Source organism: Chiloscyllium punctatum, chromosome 13, assembly GCF_047496795.1.
Source record: "Chiloscyllium punctatum isolate Juve2018m chromosome 13, sChiPun1.3, whole genome shotgun sequence".
Lineage (NCBI taxonomy): Eukaryota > Metazoa > Chordata > Chondrichthyes > Orectolobiformes > Hemiscylliidae > Chiloscyllium > Chiloscyllium punctatum.
The window spans coordinates 96,952,280-96,977,285 of NC_092751.1; the positions used below are offsets into that span (position 1 = coordinate 96,952,280).

At 40.5% G+C, this 25,006-nt stretch overlaps 1 protein-coding gene across 5 annotated transcripts in view; it reads left to right on the plus strand.

The window, feature by feature from the left end:
* The window catches only part of LOC140484690 (very long chain fatty acid elongase 6-like), a 156,346-nt gene that overhangs the window by 100,340 nt on the left and 31,000 nt on the right, over positions 1 to 25,006 (plus strand). For all 5 annotated transcript variants that reach the window (XM_072583368.1, XM_072583367.1, XM_072583369.1 and 2 more), the window contains one exon: positions 20,631 to 20,762. In XM_072583368.1, the coding sequence (XP_072439469.1) occupies positions 20,631 to 20,762 (132 nt within the window). The remainder of the gene's footprint in view (positions 1 to 20,630; positions 20,763 to 25,006) is intronic.

Consider the following 25,006-nt stretch of genomic DNA (forward strand, 5'->3'; position numbering starts at 1 on the left):
CCTGTACATTGACATTAAAACTGAAGTGGGTTGGGAGGAGGAAGAGTTTTGTTGAAAGATTTAAGTTAAGTATCCAGTTATGAATCAAACATTATTTTTGCATGTCCCTTAGAAACTGGCTAAGCTGCTTGTTGGATGCTGCCTGAACTGCTGTGCTCTTCCAGCACCATTAATCCAGAGCTTTATGAAGAAGCCTGGTCAAGGAATTACTCAAAGCAGAGTGGAACGAAGGAAATTATTCTTAAACTTATTTTGACCGTTTAAATTTCTCCTGTGCCTTTTTGTGAGGGAGTGTGACAGCCGATCTCTCTCAACCTTTCAATAAGTCAAAAGTATGTTGAAAATCGGTGTTAATGTTCCATATTGAATCATTGAGAAATACAATTCTGTAAGAATTCTGAAAAAGCAAACACAGCAATCTTGAGTTTTCTACGCCTACCTCTCATTTTCATATAAATCCTGTGGCATTCAGGGATAGAATTTTTGCCTGAGGCGCAATCAGCAATTCTGGAATAGGTTTGAGACCAGAAAACCTGGGTTTAGATGTGTTTTTTTTCACCTCTGAGTTTCTGCTGAAAACATATTTGCTTTTTACTGATTGCAGCATCTGCCAGCATCCACTGAAATCAAGCAATATTTTAAAAGGTAATTTTTAAAATAAAACTAAATAGCTTAAAAAAATATTCCTTGATATACTAATTAGTGATGATCTGATACAGTTGAAAATGTGTTAATCACAAAACAAAGTAAGTACTTTAGAATTACTGTCTCAATCTGTCACCTATGTGATCCAGTTGTAAATGAATCGAACGATGTAGGATCTTCTGGCTCTGAACAGTGAGTCAATGGAGGCAGAGGATTGGGTGTTATAAAATTGCATGGATTGGTGTCAAGATGAACACTGATGTTGTCATACCATACGAACCTCTTTTACCAATGATGAACAGAAACCCATGTGGCAGTGTTTTAAGGGTAGGAATGGGATAATAGCTGAGATCAAAGCTGCACTTCATATACATAGAGGATTGCACTCATAAGGTCACTGCAGGACAGTCACAGCGTTTATCATGGTAAGATAGTGGAGAAACCAAACAATCTGGGTTTCAGCCTCAATTTTGTCAGTTAGTATCTGGCATGAGATCAATAGGTAGGGTCCCCACGAAGGCCTGTGATAGGTAGCAATGCAGCAGCAACTGGACGGTAGTCCTTTGGATCCTCATGTTCATGTGTGAATAGAATTCTCCTTTGAGGAGTGGGATCCTTCAGTGAAGAGGACAGCATGATAGGAAGGGAGTTCAATACTATTTCCCTGCTTTATCCTTAGTAATCCAGTAGAATTATTTTGTTGAAGTAGCCATCCAATTTTCTACAGAAATCATATTGTTTCTGCTTCAGCCCTTCTCTTGCAAACGCTTTGAGGTCATTATTACTGTAAAAATGTTCTTTCTCAAATTCTCTCTGATCTTGCCCAGCTGGCAAAGTCCTTGTTTGTGTTATGTGGGTGTCAGATTGATTACAGCAGAATCTCTGGATCACTGACAGGGGCAACCTTGGGATGGGGAAGCAGCAGAAGGAGTTAGGTGACATGTTGCTACAGGACATTGGTGAGGCTACTTTTGGAGTACTGTGTACAGTTCTGGTCGCACTGTCATAGGAAGAATGTTATTAAATTGGAAAGGGTGCAGAAAAGATTTGCAAGGATGTTACTGGGACTGGAGGGTTTGAATTATAAGGAGAGGCTGGATAGGCTGGAACCTTTTTCACGGAGTGTACAAGGTTGAGGGGTGACCTTAGAGGTTTATAAAATCATGAGGGGCATGGATAGAGTGAATAGCCAAGATCTTTTCCCTAGGGTAGGGGAGTTCAAAACTAGATAGCATAGTTTTAAGGTGAGAGGAGAAAGATTTAAAAGGGACCTGAGGAGCAACTTTTTCACACAGTGGTTGGTGCATATATGGAGTGAACTGTCAGAGGATATGGTAGAGGCAGGTAGATTTACAACATTTAATAGACATTTGGACAAATACATAAATAGAAAAGGTTTAGAAGGATATGGGCCAAATGCTGGCAAATGGGACTAGTTTCTTTTGGGAAACTTGATCAGCAAAGACTAGTTGGACCAAAATGTCTGTTTCCATGCTCTCTGACTCTGTGACTTTGAGAAGTGATTACAAACAGATGCCAGCCTGGATACAATGCTATCTTGCAGCAAGGGTATGTAGACAATCAATGAAAGGTAACTGAGAAGCCCTTAGATTTGCAAAGCAACTATGCCTCTTTCCTTGGACTGCACACTTGTTATCTTCCTAAATGAAAGGACAGTGAACTGGAAAGAAATCAAGCAACTGTCATCCAGCTACTGCTCTCTTAACCTTATGGACAAGGTGATGATATGCAGGTCTATTTGCATTTTCAGCATTCACTGACTTGTCTGATCTCGTTCTGCATGAAGGTTATCAATCTCTTATTGAAGGAGGTTATTTGAAAGAAGGCAGCAGCCTAGATGGACTCCTCCATTGTTCAGACCAAGGTACACATGTGTACTGGAAACTCTGCCTGATCATCAAGCACCTGAAACTGAATATCAAGCACCTGATACCTGACTAACTAATTCAAAGGTGCTTTGTCAGCATGGGCACAACATTGGTCTGGCCTTCCACACAGCATCAAGGGTCATTGTTGGTCCTTTGCCTGACAGCTGATCAGGAGTGTCGCACGTTCGCACCAGATTAGGTTTGATGTACTTGTAAATTCAAACTCCTCAAGGTGGCGGTGTCTGAGATGTTACAGTATATTGGATAAATAATATGATATTGCACTCTGAGATCTCCTCCTCTTCAGACGTGGACAGATATTTCTTGGAAACAATGGCTCTCTGCTCGAGTGCTTGACCTGTGTGACCGAACAGAACAATCAATGACTTTTACCCCTCCAGACATGAGTCTACAGTATAAGCAGCTGTTTAGATTGATATATCCTGTTGAGTACACAGGCATCACCTTCTTCCTTGTCTGGATTCCCATGAGTCCAGTCATACCAGTACTTATTTGTGGTGACTGCATTCCAGCCTCACATTTTGTAATGAAGTGCCAACTCTGGATCCTTTTCACTATAGGCTTCAGGATAATGTGAATTGGATCCCAGTGATGGTTGGGCCCTTGGTGTTTTGGGTCCTTCTGCCTTATAGGAAAGCACAAATGTGATGCTAGCTTCCCCAAAAAAGCAGACAGAATGCTGGTTGATATAACTCTATAGAGACTGTTATCCCATCACCAAGTCATCCGTTATTTGACCATGCATAGTACTTAACACTGGTCAACCTCTAACCCCCGCCGCCGTCAGCCAGGGTTTCCTGATTGGACCAGGTTAACAACTCTAATCAGCAAACTCATGTTCTGTGATGTCCACCTGGCTGACCTTGTTATAATCATTACACCAGTTTTGCATGCTGAATCTGTGGTCTCCTATATACTGTGGCCATGATCTAGTCTGGAGTTGGAGCCATGTTGACAAGAACAGTAATACCATGTCTATGCCCCTTGACAGTGCTTTCAGCCATTGCCAACTTCGTGGTGGGTAATCCCTTTCCAGAGGTCACACCCTCACACTCATCCAGGTACTGTCCCCCAAAGGAACCAAAATGCAGTACTTACCCATGTTGTATTGCAGCCAGGTACTCTGACAACCTCCTCCATCATCTTTGATGCATCTTAGTTGTTTGGTGGAGGTATAACACCTTCTACACCTTCTATCTCTGAAGAAGGGGACCTTGTGCCTTGCCTGTTTTCCACATGTGAGAGGCACATTATACCATTTATCATTAAACTGTGGGGCCATCTGGAGATCTTAATTCTGCCATGCCCAAAAGAACTTCTTTTGTCAGGAGTTCTTAGGTTAATGGGCTGAAGAATTCCAGGCTTCTTGCTTTGATGAAGCGTGAAACATAAGTGACCTGCAGCAGAATACCAATGCTGGCAACTTTTTAAATACTAACTGTGTCCGCCGATGATGAGTCACTGCCCCATTCCTGATTTCCAGCTGATGAGTGGTCAAACACCTTGTCTATTGTTTGTTAGTTGGCGACTGAAGCAAGATTCATTTCAGAAACAGGAGTCAGTATGGCTTGGCCACCACCTCCAATCCCACATTTCTAACTCTGTCAGTTTATTGTAAAATCCAAACTAATGACCTTTTTTCGAATGAGAAAAAAAGCTGTTTAATTGTTTTGAGATGCAATTTTTTAGTTACTTGAGATTTTCTTTTTTAAAAAGTACATTCAAAACTGTGATTCTGTGAAAGTCTTTGAAAACACCCCTACCAGTGACTTTCTGCCAAAAATATTCCAGCTTAATCTTTGGAGTGTCTGAGAGGTCTGTAAACAAATTGGTTTTAGTGGAAGATGCAAGTAGTTCTTTATTCAGCTTGAATTAATAGCCAGTTTTGTCCTGCCATTAATGCAATGTACTTATAAACTAGAAGACTGCAGAAATTTGGGTCATGCTGACTGCAATTTCCAGTTAAACTTGCATAATCTTTTGAGCTACTACTTTTGAAATCGGAAAAATGTGCTGAACAAACTAATGCATTCGAGTAGAGCATTAGGTTTTTAGAAAATAGAGAAACGAGTAGATCATTTAAAAGGTGAAACGTTACTTTACTCATCTTGTGAGCAAAATAATATCAGTTTCTTTGGTCTTTCATTGATCTAATTTTAGTCTATTTGTTCAGCAAGCTTTTTGGATGACAAAATCTTCTCCAGATCATTCCCTTGTATCTTATTATGCCCTGTTAATTTCACTGAATACAGAGTCTCAGAGACTGATTCATCCCTTCTTTCTTAGAAGTCAAGCATCACTATATTTTGCTGATTTGTGTAATGCTGTATAAATATGAAGGAAGGCTACCAGAACTGAATATGTCAACCTATGAACTGCTTCATTTTTAATTCAACTCTTGTCTTTTTCAGCAGCACAATTTGGTCAATCTAGAATTCTTGTCCTTCCCTTCTGTTTTCATGGTGGTGAAGTTCAGACTAGTGTAGAATCATGTTGGTCCTGGGAAGATAATGGAACAGATTGAGCTACTTGGCTTGAGAGGTCTGGGAAGAAGCACTGCTGCTTGCCATGGCTAATAAGCCATGCTGCAAAAAGCATATACCTGCTGACTCTGGTGATTCCTACCTCTCTTCATCTGCCTAGTTTATCTAAGCCCTGGAAAACCTAGGCAATAGTCTTGAAAATTTGAGGAACTGGCCTCAGTACTGTCTTCAAAGCACTGACAGAGGTCTCTAGACCAGATTGATCAGAACCCGCAACCCATAATGATTAAAGATTTAAGTATGTTCACAATGGTTTGGGTTGTTTTCACATTTATTTACACTCCCAAATTCCTCAGCCACCAATCTTAGGCATGTTAGAATTTCTCCAACATGTTTACAGAACAGGCAGAGACTATTCATCCCAGTAGATCTGTGCTGGCTTTAAGCTTCACACCCTTCTTCATCTAGTCCAATCAATATATGCTTTTATTCTTTTCGCCCCACGCTCACTTATTTAGATTATCCTTAAATCCATTGAGACTATTTTCCTCGACGGTCTAATTTTAGTCCATAATTTAACAGGTCCTAAAATCTCACTTCCCTTGTCTCCTGAAGGAATTCTTTCCTTTTACAGTTTTCAGGCTTTAATATATTGTGTACTATATTATTTATTCCCATTACATTTTATGTGTTTCAGCCTGTCTGGTGGCCTATCTTTGCAGTTCACTTTCTATGCTGAATAATAAAACAAATTAAATGGTGAAATGTACTACAAAAGCTGATCACCAGTAAGATGGCAGACCACTGAGTTTCTCTGCTGTCTTTCTAAGTTTCATTCTTGTTTTCTCTCATCTTAGTCATCTTTAGTACTATTTTCCTGCCCAAAAAGGTAAAGCAGCCCTTGGCATGCAAACCTCTGCTGCTGTTGGTCCCTGCTGCCAACTACAAATAGGATAGTCCAGTGTGTCTCTTTCTGCAGAGAAATGGCATACCTCTTAATTGCTATCAATCTCCCTTGGTTCAAATCAGGGTCTTGGTTCATGATGAACCATAGGTACAAAGCCAGTGGACTTCAGTCAGTATGGTTTCTTTTTTAGTGGGACTGTCAATGTCCTTCTAGAGACAAAAGAAATCAGGTGTTGCCAGACTTGGGTACTTTTTGCATTTTCTGTTCCTTGGGTACTTTTTGCATTTTCTGTTCCTATTTCATATTTTCAGCATCGACAATCGTGTTTCTGAGAAAATAAATTGTATTTATCTATCACCTTTCACATGTTCACTTATTGGGAAATGTAGCACCTGATTTGTACAGGATAAAACCCTTAAAATATACAGAAATATTATTGCTGGTTAAGGGATAAATTTTGGTCAGGATCTTGGAAATAACCTCCCTGTTCCTGCCTTAGCATTTTGAACAATTCCACAAAGAGGAAGAGAAAATCAAAGCATTAGTGTCTATGCCTGTCCTTGTGGTTACCTAAGGAGCAGGCATTGGCAGCAGATTTGAATGCTCTTTTGTTGTGTGGTCTTAGATGCCTGCTCAAGAATTTGGGTTCAAGACAGATTGGACAAGGAGAAGGTAAAATTAAGGCTGTCTTCAAGCTCGGGCTTCTTTATCACACTGATTAGCGCATATTAAGATTAAATACATAGTATTCAGATATATAATCTTATTGTGCTATTATTGAAAGACTATTCTATTAATTCTGCCTGATGCTAGTCAATTTACTCCATGTGCTTTTCTGCATGTGTTTCCAATATTCACATGACTAAATTTCAGGCCTGTTTACTCCCCATGTGTTTCTTGTCTCTCAAATTCCTCTCCTATTGCTATTTATGTCCAGCAAAGGAAGCTCTGACAACCATCAGAAAGTTGCTTCAAAGTCCTAAAGCTTTTACACCACAGATTGAGAAATAAACATGGCGGCGGTGGGGGGGGGGCGGGGGAGAGAAACTGAACAGGAGACAATTTCTGTCATGGAGCAGTGTCCAGGCGCTGAAGAGCATTTGGCTCACTTCAAAGATTTTAGATTATTATGGAGAATCAAACCATTTGCTCCCATATATTGATGTAATGCTGGGCATTCATTGCAGTGACTCTAAAAATGAGCAGAAGACAAGTATAATATGTTAAGCTAATGGAAGAGTGGGGGGAAGGAAGTCTGTCAGCAGGAGGCCTATTTCACCCAGTTTCTGGATTAGTGGTGCTGGAAGAGCACAGCAGTTCAGGCAGCATCCAAGTAGCTTCAAAATCGACGTTTCGGGCAAAAGCCCTTCATCAGGAATAAACAGTGTTAAAGGAGCAATTCTCTGATCTGAACCTCGGTGATGAAAATTCAGTAAGTATATTCTTTCTGCAGTGTGCTGCCTGCTGCAGCCAAAATGCAGCCTTAGCAGGCTATGGATGACATTGTCAGTGGCCATTAAGGCATAATGGTGATGCATTAGGGAGGACATTTGGAGTCTCTACTTGAGAGGTAGCTAGAATTCATTCTCTGTTGTTAAAGTTAAGCAGACAGAAGATATTCAGAAGATCATAAGTCAGTGGAGCAGAAATTAGGCCATTCAGCCCATCTCCCATTTTCTCACTGAAACCCTTGATACTCAAGAGCCTATCTATCTCCATCTTAAATATTCTCAATAACATAGCCTCGACAGCCTTCTGAGGCAGTGAATTCCATAGATTCACCACTCTCTGGCTGAAGAAGTTTCTCCTTACCTCCATTGTAAAAGGTCTTCTCTTGACTGTAAGGCTAAGCCTTCAGGTCCTACTCTCTCTTACCAATGGAAACATCTTCGCAGCATCCACTCTGTCCAGACCATTCAGTATTCTGTATGTTTCAATTAGATTCCCCCTTCATCTATCTAAACTCGATTGAGTATAAACCCAGAGTCCTCAAACATTCCTCCTATGTTAAGTTTTTCATTCCTGGTACCATTCTCATCTGAACATGCTCCAGGGCCAGTACATGCTTGCTGACACGTGGGGCCCAAACCAGTGCACGGTACTCCAAATGTGGTCTGACTAGAGCCTTACATCCCTTTTTTTATAATCAAGTCCTCTGAAAATAAATACCATCATTGCATTTGCCTTCCTGACTACTGACTCAACCTACAACTTACCTTGAGACAATCCTGGACTAAAAATTCCAAGTGTCTCTGCATTTCAGACTTCTGCATTTCCTCCCCATTTAGAAAATAGTCCATGTCTCTCTCCTCCTACCAAAGTGCATAACCTCACGCTTTCCCACATTTGTGCTCCATCTGCTACTTCTTTGCCTTAACTAGATCTGCAAGCTTCCTCACAGTGCTCTCACTGTACACTTTGTGAGTTCTGTTAGTTAAATTCATAAAAAGGGACTATTACTTCAATATCTAGCTGAGGGGTGTGTGGGACTGGGGTGTTGGTATGTGTCCATAAGCAGGTTTATAAGTATATGAAAATACTTGTTGAGTAGAACATGGAGAAGGTGTTGTCCATTGCAGGTGACTATGCGGAGTATTGGTCAACTTATTTAGAGAATGATGTAAATGTCTTGCAAACAGTTCCGAGAAAGTTTACCAGACTAATACCTAGAATAAGTGGGTTCTCTTCTGAAGAAGGGTTGGGCAGGTTGGGCTTGTATTCTCTGGAGTTTAGAGGAGTAAAAGACAACTGTGATCTTGCTGAATGGCCTGATTTTGCTCCTTGTTCTTACATTATATGTAAACACTACTAATGCCAAACAGGATTTAATAGCAAGGTAGAAAGATTTCTAACACCTTGGACGACATTGATTTGAGTCTTGTGCCCAAAACTGCAAGCATATTGAATTGTATCACTTTTGTACCTCCCCTCCGAACAATAAACTAGGATCTAAGAAATCAAAGAATAAAAGCAATTTTAAGCCGGTAGAAATATTTATGTGAGGAGTGCTGAAATTTAACTTATTTAACCATATTTCATAAGTTGCTGGACTGCGATGCTGTTTTGAGGATCCTTTTACAGGATTATCATATTTTAAGCACATGATGGCTTTGGTTTGTTTGTGAGGTTAGAATGTCAATGGTTCAAGAATGATTTGGAGATAGGCCTTGATCTCAAAAGACTGATTCCGTCTTGCCTTGTAGAAAATGGTGGGAGAAAAGACTAACTGTAACCACTCTCAAGTAAAAGAGGGCTTGGTCACACTGATCTACCAGAACCTTAAGGTTTGCCCATGTGGATAATTAAATTGTTGAGTTGTGCAGTAGAGGGTGCTGTTCACCCATGGCAGCTGAAGACAATGGTTCCTAATGTATACTAGATCTCCTTGCTATGCTGGAACTATTTTATATGCTTACTAAAATTAGCTGGAACTAATTCTTATTGTTCAGGCAGGGGAAAAGTCAGGAAGGATCATGACAGCAGGAAAGCATGAAAGACTGAAACGGAAAGACATTGAGGTTACTTGAGGTGGACAGAAATAATTACATCTTCTATTTCAAAGAGAAAGGAGTTCTCCCCAGTGTTCGGTGCAATATTTATCCTTCAATTAGCACCAATGATGCAGAATATCTAGTTACAAATCTCACTGTTGTTTGTGGGAGCTTGCTGTGCACATATTTGTTTCTGCAGTTCCTACATTACAACAGTCAGCATACTTCACAGGCAGTAAAGCACTTTAGGACGTCTTAAAATTGTGTAAGGTGTTACTTCATGGATTTTTTTTTCTGTGTTTCTTTTTGTTGAATCAACTCTATTTCTTACCCATTCCCTGGTAGCAAACATTCAGCTACTTAAGAATTTTTTTGAAATTCTTATTTAAATCTCTACCTTTCCAGTCATTTTAGTTAAGCTTTTGGTCACCTCTATTAATTTCTCACCTCCAGTTCATATCTCCCCTCCAGCTCATTGCCAGTTCTCCTTATAGAACGTAGAACAGTACAGCACAGTACAGGCCCTTCTGCCCTCAGTGTTGTGTTGACCCTTTATCCTACTCTAAGATCAAACTAAGCTATACACCCTTCATTTGACTATCATCCATGTGCCAATCCAAGAGTCAGTTAAATGTTCCTAATGTATCTGACTCTATGATCACCGCTGGCAGGGCATACCATGCACCCACCTCTCTCTGTGCAAAGAACCGATCTCCCCTAAACCATCTCCCAGTCACCTTTAAAATTATGCCATTTCTGTCCTGAGAAAAAATCTCTGACTACTCACTCTATCTATGCCTCTCATCATCTTGTACACCTCTATCAAGTCATCTCCTCCTTCTTCGCTCCAGTGAGAAAAACTCTAGCTCCCTCAACCTTTCTTCATCAGACATGTCCTCCAATCCAGGCAGTATCCTTGTAAATCTTCTCTGCACCCCCTCTAAAGCTTCCACATCCTTCCTATAATGAGGCGACCAGAACTGAACACAGTATTCCTAGCGTGGTTTAACAAGGCCTCTCGAGAGCTGCAGCATAACCTCGGGGGTCTTAAACTCAATCCCCTTGTTAATTAAAGCCAGCACACCATATGCCATCATAACAATCTTATCAACTTGAGTGGTAACTTTGAGGGACCTACGCATCTGGACCCCAAGACTCCTCTGTTCCCTCACATTACCCAGAATCCTCCCTTTAACCCTTTATTCTGTATCCACATTCGAACTTCCAAAATGAATCACTTCACACTTTCCAGGTTGAACTCCATCTGCCACTTATCAGCCCAGTTCTGCATCCTGTCAATGTCCCAGTGCAACTTCCAAAAACCCTCCACACCATCCACCACTCCTCCCATGTTAGTGTCATCTGCAAACTTAGTAACCCAACCTTCCACTACTTCATCCAAGTTATTTATACAAATCACAAAGAGCAGTGGTCCTGATCCCTTTGGAACACCACTGATCACCAAGCTGCAGGCTGAATACTTTCCATCTACTACCACCCTCTGCCAACCAATTCTGTATCCAGACAGCCTTTATCCCATGTATCCCATGCCTCCTTACTTTCTGAATGAACCTACAATGGGGAACCTTATCAAACGCCTTGCTAAAATCCTATACACCACATCCACTGCTCTACCTTCATCAATGTGTTTTATCACATCCACAAAAAAAATTCAGTAAGGCTTGTGAGGCATGACCTGCCCCTCACAAAGCCATGCTGACTATCTCTCATCAAGCTATGGTTTTCCAAGTGATCATAAATCCTGTCTCTCAGAATCCTCTCCAATAATTTGCCCGTGACAAAGACTGACTTGTCTGTAACACCCAGGATTATCCCTATTCCCTTTCTTGAACAAAGGAATACATTTGGCACCCACCAGTCATCTGGTGCTACTCCAGTGGAAGTGAGGATGCAAAGATCATGGCCAAAGGCACAGCAATCTCTTCCCTCGCTTCCTGTAGTAGCCTTGGGTATATCCTGTCTGGCCCAGGGAACTGATCTATTCTTATGTTTTCAAAATTTTCAACACATCTTCCTTCTTAACATCAATCTGTTTGAGCTTATCAACCTGTTTCACACTGTCCTCACAAACATCAAGGTCCATCTCAGTAGTGAATACTGAAGCAAAGTATTCATTAAGGACCTCCCCTACCTATTCTGACTCCAGGCACTCTACCTGATCAGTCCTACCCTCACTTTGGCCATCCTCTTGTTCCTCACATAAGTGTCGAATACCTTAGGATTTTCCTGAATCCTACCCACGAGATTTTTCATGCCCCTTTCTAGCTCTCCTACATCCATTCTTCAGTTCCTTCTTGGCTACCTCGTCACCCTGTAAAGCCCTGTCTGACCCTTGCTGTCTCAACCTTAGTAGGTTTCCTTCTTTGTCTTAACTAGATATTCCACATCTCTTGTCACCCAATGTTCCTTCACCCTACCATCCTTTCCTTGCCTCAGTGGGACAAACCTATCCAGCACTATCAGCAAGTGCTCCCTGAACAGCCTCCACATTTCTGTCATGCATTGCCCTGAGAGCATCTGTTCCCAATTTGGACACCCCGGTTCCTGCTTAATAGCATGGTCAGTCCCCCTCCCCCCAATTAAATACTTTCCCATACCATCTGCTCCTATCCCTCTTCGTGACTACAGTAAAGGTCAGGGAGTTGTGATCACTATACTGAAATGCTCTCCCACCGAGAGATCTGACAACTGACCTGGTTCGTTGCAAAGCACCAAATCCAATATGGCCTCACCTGTAGTTGGCCTAGCTACATATTGAGTCAGGAATCCTTCCTGGACACACCTGACTAAAACTGCTCCATCCAAACTATTTGAAATAAGGAGGTTCCAATCAATATTAGGGAAGTTAAAGTCACCCATCTCTGTCTCTGTTGCTTTTGTAGTAGACTCCCTATAAAGTGACTTCCACCCATACTGACTCTGTAGACAAACCCTCCTCGACAACCTCCCTTTCTGCAGCTATGATACTATTCCTGATTAGCAATGAAACTAGTCCACCTCTTTTTACCTTCCCCATCTTTGAAATTCCTTTGAAACATCTAATTCCTGGAACATCCAACAACCATTCCTGCCCCTGTGATATCCAACTCCATAATAGCCACATCATATTTTCAAGTACTGCTCCATGCTCTAAGTTCATCACCCTTATTCCTGACACTTCTTACGTTAAAATAAATTCGACCCATCACACAGACTACAACTTTGCCTAATCAACTGTCTATCCCTCCTCACAGACTCTCAACACACTGCTAACTACTCCATCTTCAGATCCGTATCTCTGGATCCCAACCCCTTGCTAAACCAATTTAAACCTTCCCGAAGAGCTCTAGTAATCCTCCCGCCCAGGATATTGGATAAACCTGTGAAGAGCTTTGGGGCTTTTTCTTATGTCTGAGTTGTTGAAAAAGTACTTTTCCAGTAAAAAAATACATTCCTCCTTAAATCGCTGATGAAAATCAATGGCACAGGGTGGCACAGTGTTTAACACTGCTGCCTCACAGCACCAGGGACCCAGGTTCAATTCCCGCCTCGGGTGACTGTGTGGAGTTTGCATGTTCTCCCAGTGTCTGCATGGGCTTCCTCCGGGTGCTCCAGTTTTATCCCACAATCCAAAGATGTACAGGTTAGGTGAAGTGGCCATGCTAAATTGTCCATAGTCAGAGGTAAACTTAGGGGAATGAGTCTGGGTGTGTTACTCTTTGGAGGGTGTGTGGACTTGATGGGCTGAAGGGCATGTTTCCACACTGTAGGAAATCTAATCTAATCATAAACGGTCAGCAAAATCTGGTTAATATGGTACCACTGGAAATTTTTGGTGCAGGTACAGTATAGTTTAAACGAACAGAGTACAGTATCAAGCTGGTGACAGCTGCTGAGCCTAGTTCTTGCAATAGTATCTTTCATCTGCTTTCTTTGCTTGTTGATGCATGTTTTGCTTTTTCTTCAGTGTAAAGATTTGCCCACAGGAATGAACAAATTAAAAAAAACTGTGATAAAAATAACTGGGTGTAGCCTTAAAATCACCATGAATATAGTAAGGTTAAGTTTTTTTTTGTAACCGTAAACTGTTAAGACTTTGGGATGAGGATCAATGGACTCCTTCATCTGTCCTGTTCTTTAGATCCTAAGCAATGAGTTTTTACGTCAGCATGACTAATTATACTGTATGCTGTAAAATGCTAAACAAGTAGCATTCAACATTGAATAATAGTCCATTTAAGGAAAACTGAAAGATAAACAACGTTTACTGGAGTTTTTAACCAATTTTTTGCCTTGTTTGCCTTTGTGGAGGACAGGGTACGAGACATTTAAACAAAAAAGCAACTTCCAGCTTAAATTGGGGAAAGTTGATACCATTTTTATAGTTTGAGAAATTTTTGAATCTGCTTTATGACATCATTTCCTTAAAAGCAATAGCAATAGCTCTTTGGAGGGCAAGTGTGGACTTGTTGGGCTGAAGGGCATGTTTCCACACTGTAGGAAATCTAATCTAATAAACGGTCAGCAAAGTCTGGTTAATATGGTACCACTGGAAAATTTTGGTGCAGGCACTGCTGCCTCACAGCACCCAGGACCCAGGTTTGAATTCAGCCTCAGGTGACTGTCTATGTCGAGTTTGCACATTCTCCCAGTGTCTGTGTGGGTTTCCCCTTGGTGCTCCAGTTTCCTCCCACATTCTAAAAGATGTGCAGGTTAGGTGAATTGGTCATCCTAAATTGCCTATAGTGTTCTGGGATATTTAGGTTAGATGCATCAGTTAGGGGTAAATATAGGGTAGGGGAATGGGCCTGGGTGGGTTACTCTTTCGAGGCTTGAAGGGCCTCTTTCCACACTGTAGGGATTCTGTGATGGTTCTCTGATATGATCTGTTGTACTATCTAGTTATGTGCCATAGTATTAAATTTGATTTAGCAGTTGCTCCCAGAAATTGCCTCAGAACATTGAAAAGTGTTTGTTAAATGGAAGTTATTGATGCTTGAGGTGACATATGATAAGTTTGAGAATAGTTGAGTTATTGAGTTTCTCACAGTCCTTTGGCAAATTTTCCAAATTCTGCTCTCTATCTCCTTCAACGTTTTGACAAGGAGCAGGAATTTAAATACATTGAATAACTCACATAAGACCCTAAGACATAGGAGTGGAAGTAAGGCAATTGGGCCCATCCAAGTCCATTTAATCATGGCTGATGGGCATTTCAACTCCACTTACCCGCACTCTTCTCGTAGCCCTTAATTCCTTACGAGATCAAGAATTTATCAATCTCTGCCTTGAAGACATTTAATGTCCTGGCCTCCACTGCACTCCGTGGCAATGAATTCCACAGGCCCACCACTGTCTGGCAGAAGAAATGTCTCCTCATTTCCATTCTAAATTGACCCCCTCTAATTTTAAGGCTATGCCCATGGGTCCTAGTCTCCCCACCTAATGGAAACACATTCCCAGTGTCCACCCTTTCTAAGCTATGCATTATCTTTTATTAGATCTCCCTTCAACCTTCTAAACTCTCATGAAGGCCAGGCAGCATCCGAGGAGCAGGAGAATCGACGTTTCGGGCATAAGCTCTTCTTCAGGAAGGGCTGATTACTGAAGAAGGGTTTATGCCCGAAACGTCGATTCTCCTGCTCCTTGGATGCTGCCTGGCCTGTTGTGTTTTTCCAGCACCACATTTTTCAACTCTGGTCTCCAGCATCTGCAGTCCTCACTTTCTCCTAAACTCTAATGAATACAATCCCAGGATCCTCAGCCATTCATTATATGTTAGGCCTACCATTCCAGGGACCATCCGTGTGAATCTCTGCTGGACATGCTCCAGTGCCAGTATGTCCTTCCTAAGGTGTGGGGCCCAAAATTGGACACAGTATTCTAAATGGGGCCTAACTAGAGCTTTATAAAGTCTCAGAAGCACATTGCTGCTTTTATATTCCAACCTTCTTGAGATAAATGACAACATTACATTTGCTTTCTTAATCATGGACTCAGCCTACAAGTCACTTTTTAGAGAATCCTGGACTAGCACTCCAGATCCCTTTTGTATTTTGGCTTTATGAATTTTCTCACCATTTAGAAAATAGTCCATGTCTGTATTCTTTTTTTCCCAAAGTGCAAGACCTTGCATTTGCTCACGCTGAATTTCATCAGCCAGTTCCTGGACCATTCTCCTAAACTGTCTAAATCTTTCTGCAGCCTCCCCACCTCCTCAGTACTACCTGTCTGTCTGCCTAACTTCGTATCATTGGCGAACTTCGCCAGAATGCCCCCCGGTCCCTTCATCCAGATCATTAATATGTAAAGTGAACAGCTCTGGCCCCAACATTGAACCCTGCAGGACACCACTTGTCACCAGTTGCCACTCTGAAAAAGAACCTTTTATCCCAACTCTGTGCCTTTTGTCAGACAGCCAATCTTCAATCTATGCCAGTAGCTCATCTCTGACACCATGGGCCCTCACTTACTCAGCAGCCTCCTGTGAGGCACCTTATCAAAGCCTTTTGGAAGAAGATAGATAACATCCACTGGGTTACCCTGGTCTAACATACTTGCTACCTCTTCAAATAATTCTAACAGGTTTGTCAGGTAAGATGTCCCCTTACTCAATCCATGCTGACTTGTTCAAATCATCTCACCAGTGTGTAAGTTTTTATTATATCTCCCCTCAACCTTCTAAACTCTAATGAACACAATCCCAGGATCCTCCGCCATTCATCGTATGTTAGGCCTACCATTCCAGGGATCATCCGTGTGAATCTCCACTGGACATGCTCCAGTGCCAGTATGTCCTTCCTATCTTGCCCTATAATTCCTCACTTTTGTCTGAATAGCTTAGGATACCTGAAGAATACAGTTAACTCCTATGAGCAGCTACATTCTACTGAGCCTTTCATAAGGTCACAGAACATTTATATGAGCCTTCAGAAGACCATTTGGCCCCTTCAGCCTGCTCTGCCATTTGATAAGATCGTGGCTGATCTGATTGTGGCCTCAAGTCCACTTTCCTATCTAGCCTCTTCCCATTTGACTCCCTTGCCATTTGAGAATCTAACATAACATTAAATATATTTGATGCCGTTGCCTCCACCATTGGGAAAGAAATTGTCTCTGAGAGGAAAAGAAATTCTCCTCATCCGTTCCTCTTACACATTGTGTCTGTTGTATCTCCAATCGTACAAGCTCTAAGATTTCTTCCCGTTAAGAAAGGACTTTTAATTATCCTCTGAAATGGCAGAGCAAGCCTCTCAGTTCAAGAGCAGTTGGGATAGACAACAAAAGCTGGTATTTCAATGATGTCCACATCTCAGAATAATAAAAATTCCCTTTTGAGTTATATCAAATTATGTTTTGAAACTTACTATTGTATCTGCTATTACTATTCCTTCAAGCATTGCATCAAGTAGCATAACAACTTGCTGCAGAAAGTAATCTTTCTTGAGCTTATTTTGCCAATAGTCTTATATCTTTGTCCTTTGAATATTGATCCTCCTTCTAATGGAAATAGTCTATCCAATTTGATCTATGAAAGGCCTCTCATACAATGCAGGTGAGGCTGTGCTCGAGATGGTTCATACTGAGAAAGTCGATAGCCTTAAAACTTGTTTTTAAACATTTAGGCTAAAATGTAATGGTGAATTATCAAACACTTTTGCTGCACACTAGAAAATAGACAGGGAGGAAGGCTCAGAAAAAGGGGGAACTCAAGGAATGCAGAAGATAGGAACGTCTGTGCTCTCAAGTCATAACGAGATGCTCTATGGCAATTAAGAACCTTTGCCTTAGCATTGGTGAATCTGTGTGAACAAGACACCAAGTGATAACACTCACGGCTGTTCCCTTGTGAAATTAATGACCGTGTTTGATTCTGACCCTGAAACGAAACTCGGTACTGTCAAAAGCCTTATAATTGACGGTCAGATCCCACTTACAGGTGGGGCAAACACAGAGAAAAACATCTTTGCTGTTACAAGACCCTGACTTGAGAGTTCAAAAGGACACTAGAGAGAGAGAGAGAGAGAGACACCATATTAGTCTGAAGCTGTTGAAGCCAGTAGGAAATTAACTCTTAGCGCTTACCTGCTATGGATTGCGTTTAATTGCCTTTTGGGACTTTATGATGTTGAATAGCCATTACCGGTTATTAAATACAAACTCTGTAAAAGGTAATATTGATGAAGCTTTAACTTACTTGCTGTTCTTGCAGTCCACTCTACAGACCTTACAGACTGTCCCACTGTCTATTCTAACTAATCAGATCTTATGTCTTATCTGAATTTGAATCACAACCCTGAAAAGAAAGCATGGTTAGTTCAAAAATTAATGAATCAGTTTAAATGCAATCTTACGGTAACATCTCAGCCTAAGGTACAGAATGATTCTATGCTTAAAAAGCAGGAGTCTGTTCCTAGCTTAGAAATTATTCTAGGCTTAACATTGAAGAGATTCTGGCACAAGAGATTCTGGCTATTTTATGGCCAAACATTTGCCCTCCTTGCTAAGAAGCCATTTTGTAAAACAATTGTATCTGACATGTGAGCTGTGCAAGGTTTCCTTTTGAACTCTCCAATTAGCTTAGACTGGTACCGCTTTATATAGGAGTTTATCTTGCTAACAGGCACCTAACTCAGCTGGGTATGTTTTCCCACCTGATGAATGGCTTAGAACTTGTGGGAATGATTCTTCAAGCATACACAGCCTGTCAATTAACTTTTCTTCCTTAGGAATTATTGTCTTTCACTGTTATCTGTGTAATTAAGAACATGAAATGTTTTTGCAAACTTTTGTATAAAGGAAGCCACTTTGCATCAGTACATTGGAGTAGCTTGCTGGGGCACTTGAAGAGCTATTACCCTATTCTCCTAGGTTATTAGAACCTAGTTAGTTTAGCTTATAGGTATCAGTGTTATGTTGTAACAGTGATGCTATTACTAAATAAAGGGGATGACTAAAATTAAACTAATCTCTCTGTAAGAGGTTTTTTATTCCAGACTTCCAAAGAGTACGATCTCCAGGATGAACCAAGAGAGAGGCTTACAGATCTGAGTCCATAATGGATTCCCTGGGCCGTCTCAAATTTCTACTTTAACAATACCATTACCTTCAAAGTCTGTATGGCTACGTGGAGTAGTCATTATACTTAAAACAAATTAATTGTGAAAAGGGTTTTGAAATATTTCAATGTAAAAGATGCCACATAAATGCGTTATTATAGTTCAGATATCTACTAGAGATCTTATAATTAAGAGAAAAATTGAACAAAATAGTTTATGATCACAGATAAACACACTAGAAGTTTGAATTAATTCCCAGGCCACTTAGTGGAATTAATATGTTGCAAATGAGTGAGAAACAGGCAAATAGAGAACATATATGAAGCAATGGAAAATGATTTGGAGATGCCAGTGTTGGACGGGGGGTGTACAAAGTTTAAAATTCACACAACACCAGGTTTATTTGGAAGCACTAACTTTCAGAGCGCTGCTCCTTCATCAGGTGGTTGTAGAGTATAAGATCGTAAGACACAGAATTTATAGCAAAAGTTTACAGTGTGATGAAATTATATATTGACAAATACCTGGATTGTTTGTTAAGTCTCTCATCTTTTAGAATGAACATACAACCTTGTCACGGTGGACGCTGTAAGACATGTCAGAGTGTTGACACAGATACCACCATTATGCGTGGGGACACCTCCTTGTATGTGCGTGGCAGGTACTCATGTGACTCAGCCAACGTTGTCTATCTCATACGCTGCAGGCAAGGATGCCCTGAGGCATGATACATTGGTGAGACCAAGCAGAGGCTACAGCAATGGATGAATGGACATTGCACAACAATCAACAGACAGTGTTCCCTTCCAATTGCAGAACCCTTCAGCGGTTCAGAACTTTCGACCTTAAACCTTCAGGTGATCGTCCTCCAAAACAGAGGCTGATAGCTAAGTTCGATACCCATGGGAATGGCCTTAACCAGAACCTTGGGTTCATGTCACACTGCAGGTGACCCCATTGCACTATACACACACACACAAGCACTCGCACTCCTACAGACCCATACACTCACGCAGACACTCTCTCATACTCTCACACATGCACCCTTTCACAGATTTATACCCCTTTACACACACATTCTCTCACAGACACTTAAAACCCCACCCCCCCTCCCACCCACACACACACCCATACACATGTAAGTGTGGGGTGAATTTGTAGCTGCAGAATTACATTTTACTTTGCTCAAAAACTGCATGAATCCATGTAAGATTCTGTAAATTTGTTTTTTAGATTAGAATCAGTTTGACTATTGTGGCACAGACAGTCTCACACAGGATAGCTCACACCATAACTGCATTATCTGGGCCAAAATGATACCAATAGTTAATGTTCACTTGAGAATGTAACTTCTAAATGTTCTGTGATTTACATATGAAAGAACTGAAATCAACATGTTCATTCTAAAAGATGAGAAACTTAACAAACAATCCAGGTCTTTGTCAATATATAATTTCAATTACATCACACTGTAAACTTTTGCTATAAATTGCGTGTCTTACAATCTTATACTCCACAACCACCTGATGAAGGAGCAGCGCTCCGAAAGCTAGAGCTCCAAATCAACCTGTTGGACTGTAACCTGGTGTGTGATTTTTAACAATGGAAATGATTACTTGAGCCATTATCATCAACACTATCAATAAATTACTCTTAACAACCCAATAAGTAAGAAAAAGTGTAATTATTTGCTTGTGTTAAAATAATACAAAATTACCTAATTGTTAAAAAAAACTTTTAAATATCAGAATGTATAAAGTATGTTCAAGCCTGTAATATAATTGGGAACAGTACCTGTACCTAATAGTTTATTCTCTTACTCCTAACTTAGTAACTTATTCCTTTGGACAGTGCTTGGCTTTAAATCATTTTTTCACCTTCCTGTAACAAATAGTTGAGATGAATGGATTTGATCGGAAAATCCGAAGCTTGCTATTCTGTCTTCCAACATATTAGTGCTTCCATGAGCTGTTGCACGCTTGTACATCATTTCAAGCTTTAAATAATTTTTCAAATCAAACATTTTTAATTCCAGTTTTGTTGGTGTTTGAAATCAGCAGGACATCAGTCAGTGGTTTTCTCTATGTAAAATTCAACAATCTACCTTTAGTTACTTTTCTGCTGTTTCTTTTTAGGAGCAAGTCGTTTCTGTTTTCTGCAGTTTATGCTGCGTTGATCTTTGCTGGGCAGTATTACATGAGAGAGCGGAAGAAGTTTGAACTTCGGAAACCATTAGTCTTGTGGTCACTGACCCTTGCTTTATTCAGGTGAGTGGTTGATATATAATGGCAATTTTACTTTAAAATAAACGATAGGCAGATAAGATTATTCGTGTTTCATATGCCAAGTGGAAACTTGGAAGAAAATTAAGGGAGAAATTAGAAACCGATAGGAGTGGCCAGGTGAAGTCTCTCAGACTCTGGGATCACTGTCTTGAATCTAACAATGGAATGGTCCAAAGAACAGTTAAGGATTTTACCATTAGAGGATAACATAGACAAATTTCAATAAAGAAATGACTAGGTTCATGATACAACTAAACAATTTTTGCTAAATGTTTATGTCCAGTCTAGGTAATTTTTAAGGTAAAAATGCTAATACTAATAATAAAATGAAAGGTAAAGGTTCATACTCTAGTTGGCCTTTCTAAGTTTACTATGAGGTTCAAATGATTCTTAGCAAATTGAGCTTTGGGAATCAACCACGTAAATGAGGGAAGGTGATGACCCACTGATATTATTGTAAGATTATTAATCTAGTAACTCACCTAAAGTTCGAAGGATCCAGTTTCAAATTCTGTCATTGAATTTGAATTTAATAAAAATGAAAAGCCTAACAGTGACCATGAAACCACTGTTAATTGTTGGAAAGACCTTTCTGGTTCACTAATACACTTCAGGGAGAGAAATCTGCTGGCCTTACCTGGTTTAGCCTACTTGTGACTTTAGACTCACAACAGCATGGTTGACTCTCAACTCACTCCAAATCGCCCAGCAAGTTATTCAGTTGTGTCAATAATTGGAAGGTCTCAAAAAAGGAATGAAACCTGACAGTACACCTAATATTGACCTTGGAACTAGAAACATCAATGGCAAAAACAGCCAACTGACCCTATCCTACAAAGACTTCCTTACTAACATTTGGAACTATTGATAAATTGAGACAGCTGTCTCACAGACGAGTCAAGCAATAGCTTGGCAAGGATATACTCATGGAACCATACTTTGCAATGTCCCAGACATCATCACCATCCTCAAGGATATGCCCTGTGCCACTGGCAAGACAGGCCAGCAGAGATAGCGGCACCATCGTGTACAGTTGGGAGGGAGTTGCTTTGGGAGACCTCAATATCAGGTCGGAAATGGAGACCATCTCCTACTGGTTGCCACATAAAATCCTTCCTTGGCTGATGACTCTGTTTCCTCCACATTGAACAACACTTAGAGGAAACACTAAGTGTGGCCAGGAAAGATAATATGCTTTGGGTGAGGGAGTTCGATGTCTACTACCAAGCATGGCTCAGTAGCAGCACTACTGATCAAGCTGATTCAATCCAATAAGACATTGCTGCTAGATTGGGTACAGCAGGTGATGATGGAACCAACAAGAGGTAGAAACTTACTTGACCTCATTGTCACCAGTCTATCTGCTACAGATCCATCTCTCCATGACAGTATTAGTAAATGTGACCATTCCAGTCTTCGTGGAGGTGAAGTCTTGCTTTCAGATTGAGACTACCTTACATTGTGTCGTGTGGCACCATCACTGTGTTCAGTGGCACAGACTTGTAACTGATCTAACAACTATACATGATGCATCTATGAGATGCTGTAGACCAGCAGCAGAAACAGAATTTTCCTCCATTACAATCTGAAACCTCATGAACCAACATATCCCCCACTTTACCATTATTATCAAACCAGGGGAGCAATCCAGGTTAAATGAAGAGTGCAGGAGGACATGCCAGGAGCTGCTCTAAGCATACCTAAAAATGAAGTGTTAACCTGGAGAAGCTGCAAAACAGGACTACTTGCAAGCCAACAATTAAGTGATCATGGAACAAATTGATCAGATCTAAGCTCTCCAGTCCAGCCACATCCAGTTGTGAATGGAGGTGGGCAATCAAAAACTCACTGGAGGAGGACACTGCACAAATATCCCATCCTCAATGATGGGAGAAAAAGCACATCTGTGCAAAAGATAACACTTAAAGCATTCAGAGCAACCTTCAGCCAGAAGTGCAGATTAGATGATTCACCTTGGCCATCTCCAGAGGACTCCTGCATCGCAGTTGCCAGTCTTAAGCAAATTCAGTTAATTCCACGTGATCTCCAGAAATAGATGGAGGCACTGCATACTGCAAAGAGACACTGATAACATTTCAGTACTGGAGTCATAAAGTCATACAGCACAGAAACAGACCCTTCGGTCCAACTTGTCCAAGCTCACCAAGTTTCCAAAACTAAACTCAACATTTGCCTGCATTTTGCCCTTATTCTGCTAAACCTTTCCAATTCATGTGCTTATCCAAATGTCTTTTAAATGTTGTAATTGTATTGGCAACTACCACGTCCCCTGGGAGTTTATTACATGTATGAACCACCCTCTGTGTGAAAATATTGCCCCTTCAGTCCCTTTTAAATCTTTTGCCAATCAACTTAAAAAATATGCTGTCTAGTTTTGAACTCCCCTACCCCAGGGAAAAGGACCTTTCCTATTCACCTGCCTGATTTTATAAACCTCTAAAGGTCACTCCTCAAACTCCGACGTTCCAGTGAAAAATGTCCCAGCCTATCCTTATAATTCAAACCCTCCAGTCCTGGTAACATCCTTGTAATTCATTTCTGCACCCTCTTTAATTTAATAATATCCTTCCTACGGCAGTGTGACCAGAACTATACACAGTATTTCAAAAGTGGCCTCACCAATGTCCTGTACGACTGCAACATGATATCCCAAATCCTGTACTCAGTCTGAGCAATGAAGGCAAGCATGCCAAATGCCGCCTTTCCTACTGTCTACCTTTGTTACAACTTTCAAAATATTTATGTACCTGAACCTTTAGGTCTTTATGTTCGACAACAATATCCAGGGCCCTATCATTAACTTTATAAATCTTGCCCTTGTTTTTCTTACTAAAATGCAACACCTCACATTTATCCAAATTAAACTCCATCTGTCACTCCTCAGCCCATTGGCCCAATTGATCGAGATCTCTTTGTAATCTTAGATAACCTTCTTCACTGTCCAGTATACCACCAATTTTGGTGTCACTAATATCTTACTAGCCATGCTTCCTAAATTCTCATCGAAGTCATTCATATAAATGACAACCCCAGCACTGATCCCTGCAGATCACCGCTGGTCACGATAAACAACCCTCCTCCACCATTCTCTGTCTCTTACCATCAAGCCGATTTGATAACTAGTTGGAAAACTCTCCCTGAATCCTGTGTGATCTAACTTTACCAATCAGTCTACCGTGACTTGTGCTACAGAATTTGTGACAATCCTAGGCAAACTGCTCCAGCATAGCCACAACACTGGCATCTACCTGACAAAGTGGACAATTGCTCAGGTATGATCTTTACACAAAATTTAGGACAAATCCAAGCTAGTCGATTACTGCTTCATCAGTCTACTCTTGATCACCAGTAAAGTGATGGACGAAGTCATTGACAGTGCTATCAAGCAACTCCTGCTCAGCAATAACTTGCTCACTGATATTCAGTTGAGGTTCTGCCAGAGCATTCAGCACTCCTTGCTGGTTCCGAGAAAGCTAAAAGTGACTAGAAGCTAATTTACCACAGAGTTGATTTTGCATTCCAATCCATCAGTCATCACCTAATATAAATATTTTAATATCTTGTTGTTATGCCATCCTTCTCCAGGTTGGTGTACATGTAAAACTTGTATGATGTTAATAGTCCTCCTCATTGTCACCCATAATCAAAGTTGGATTTTCTAGTAAAAGAGCTAATGTATTGAAAAAGAGTAAGATTGTGTGTAATTCACAATGAATCTAATAATGGTTTTGCTGTGTGTCTCAAGTACAGTGTGCAAGAGGGAAGTTGCCATGTTTGCATGATATTTCCATTGAACATTTGTCAGATTTACGACACAGATCATCAGATTACACAAAAGAGAGCAAATCTACCTATTAAATTTTAGTTGATTGTTCAAAGCATAAAAAGTGGTTTGCCATGTACCAGGTCTTTTCAGTTTGCATGTTTTCCTTTGAATACTGGACTTAAATATAAAATACACATAAAGAATCAGTTCAAACCTCACTGATTTATTTGCAAATTGAAACTAATAATTGAAAGAAACAACATTTATTGTGAAAGCACTGACCTTCATACACCATGAGGATCAGGACCAATATTTGATGATAATGTAGGTATTTAGCTCTTGTAATTCTTTTCAACATTATATTTGTTATAAACTAGAAAAAAATGCGAATACAGATCTTTGTTTAAACACTAGCCCTTTAAAAATTTAATTATGCTTT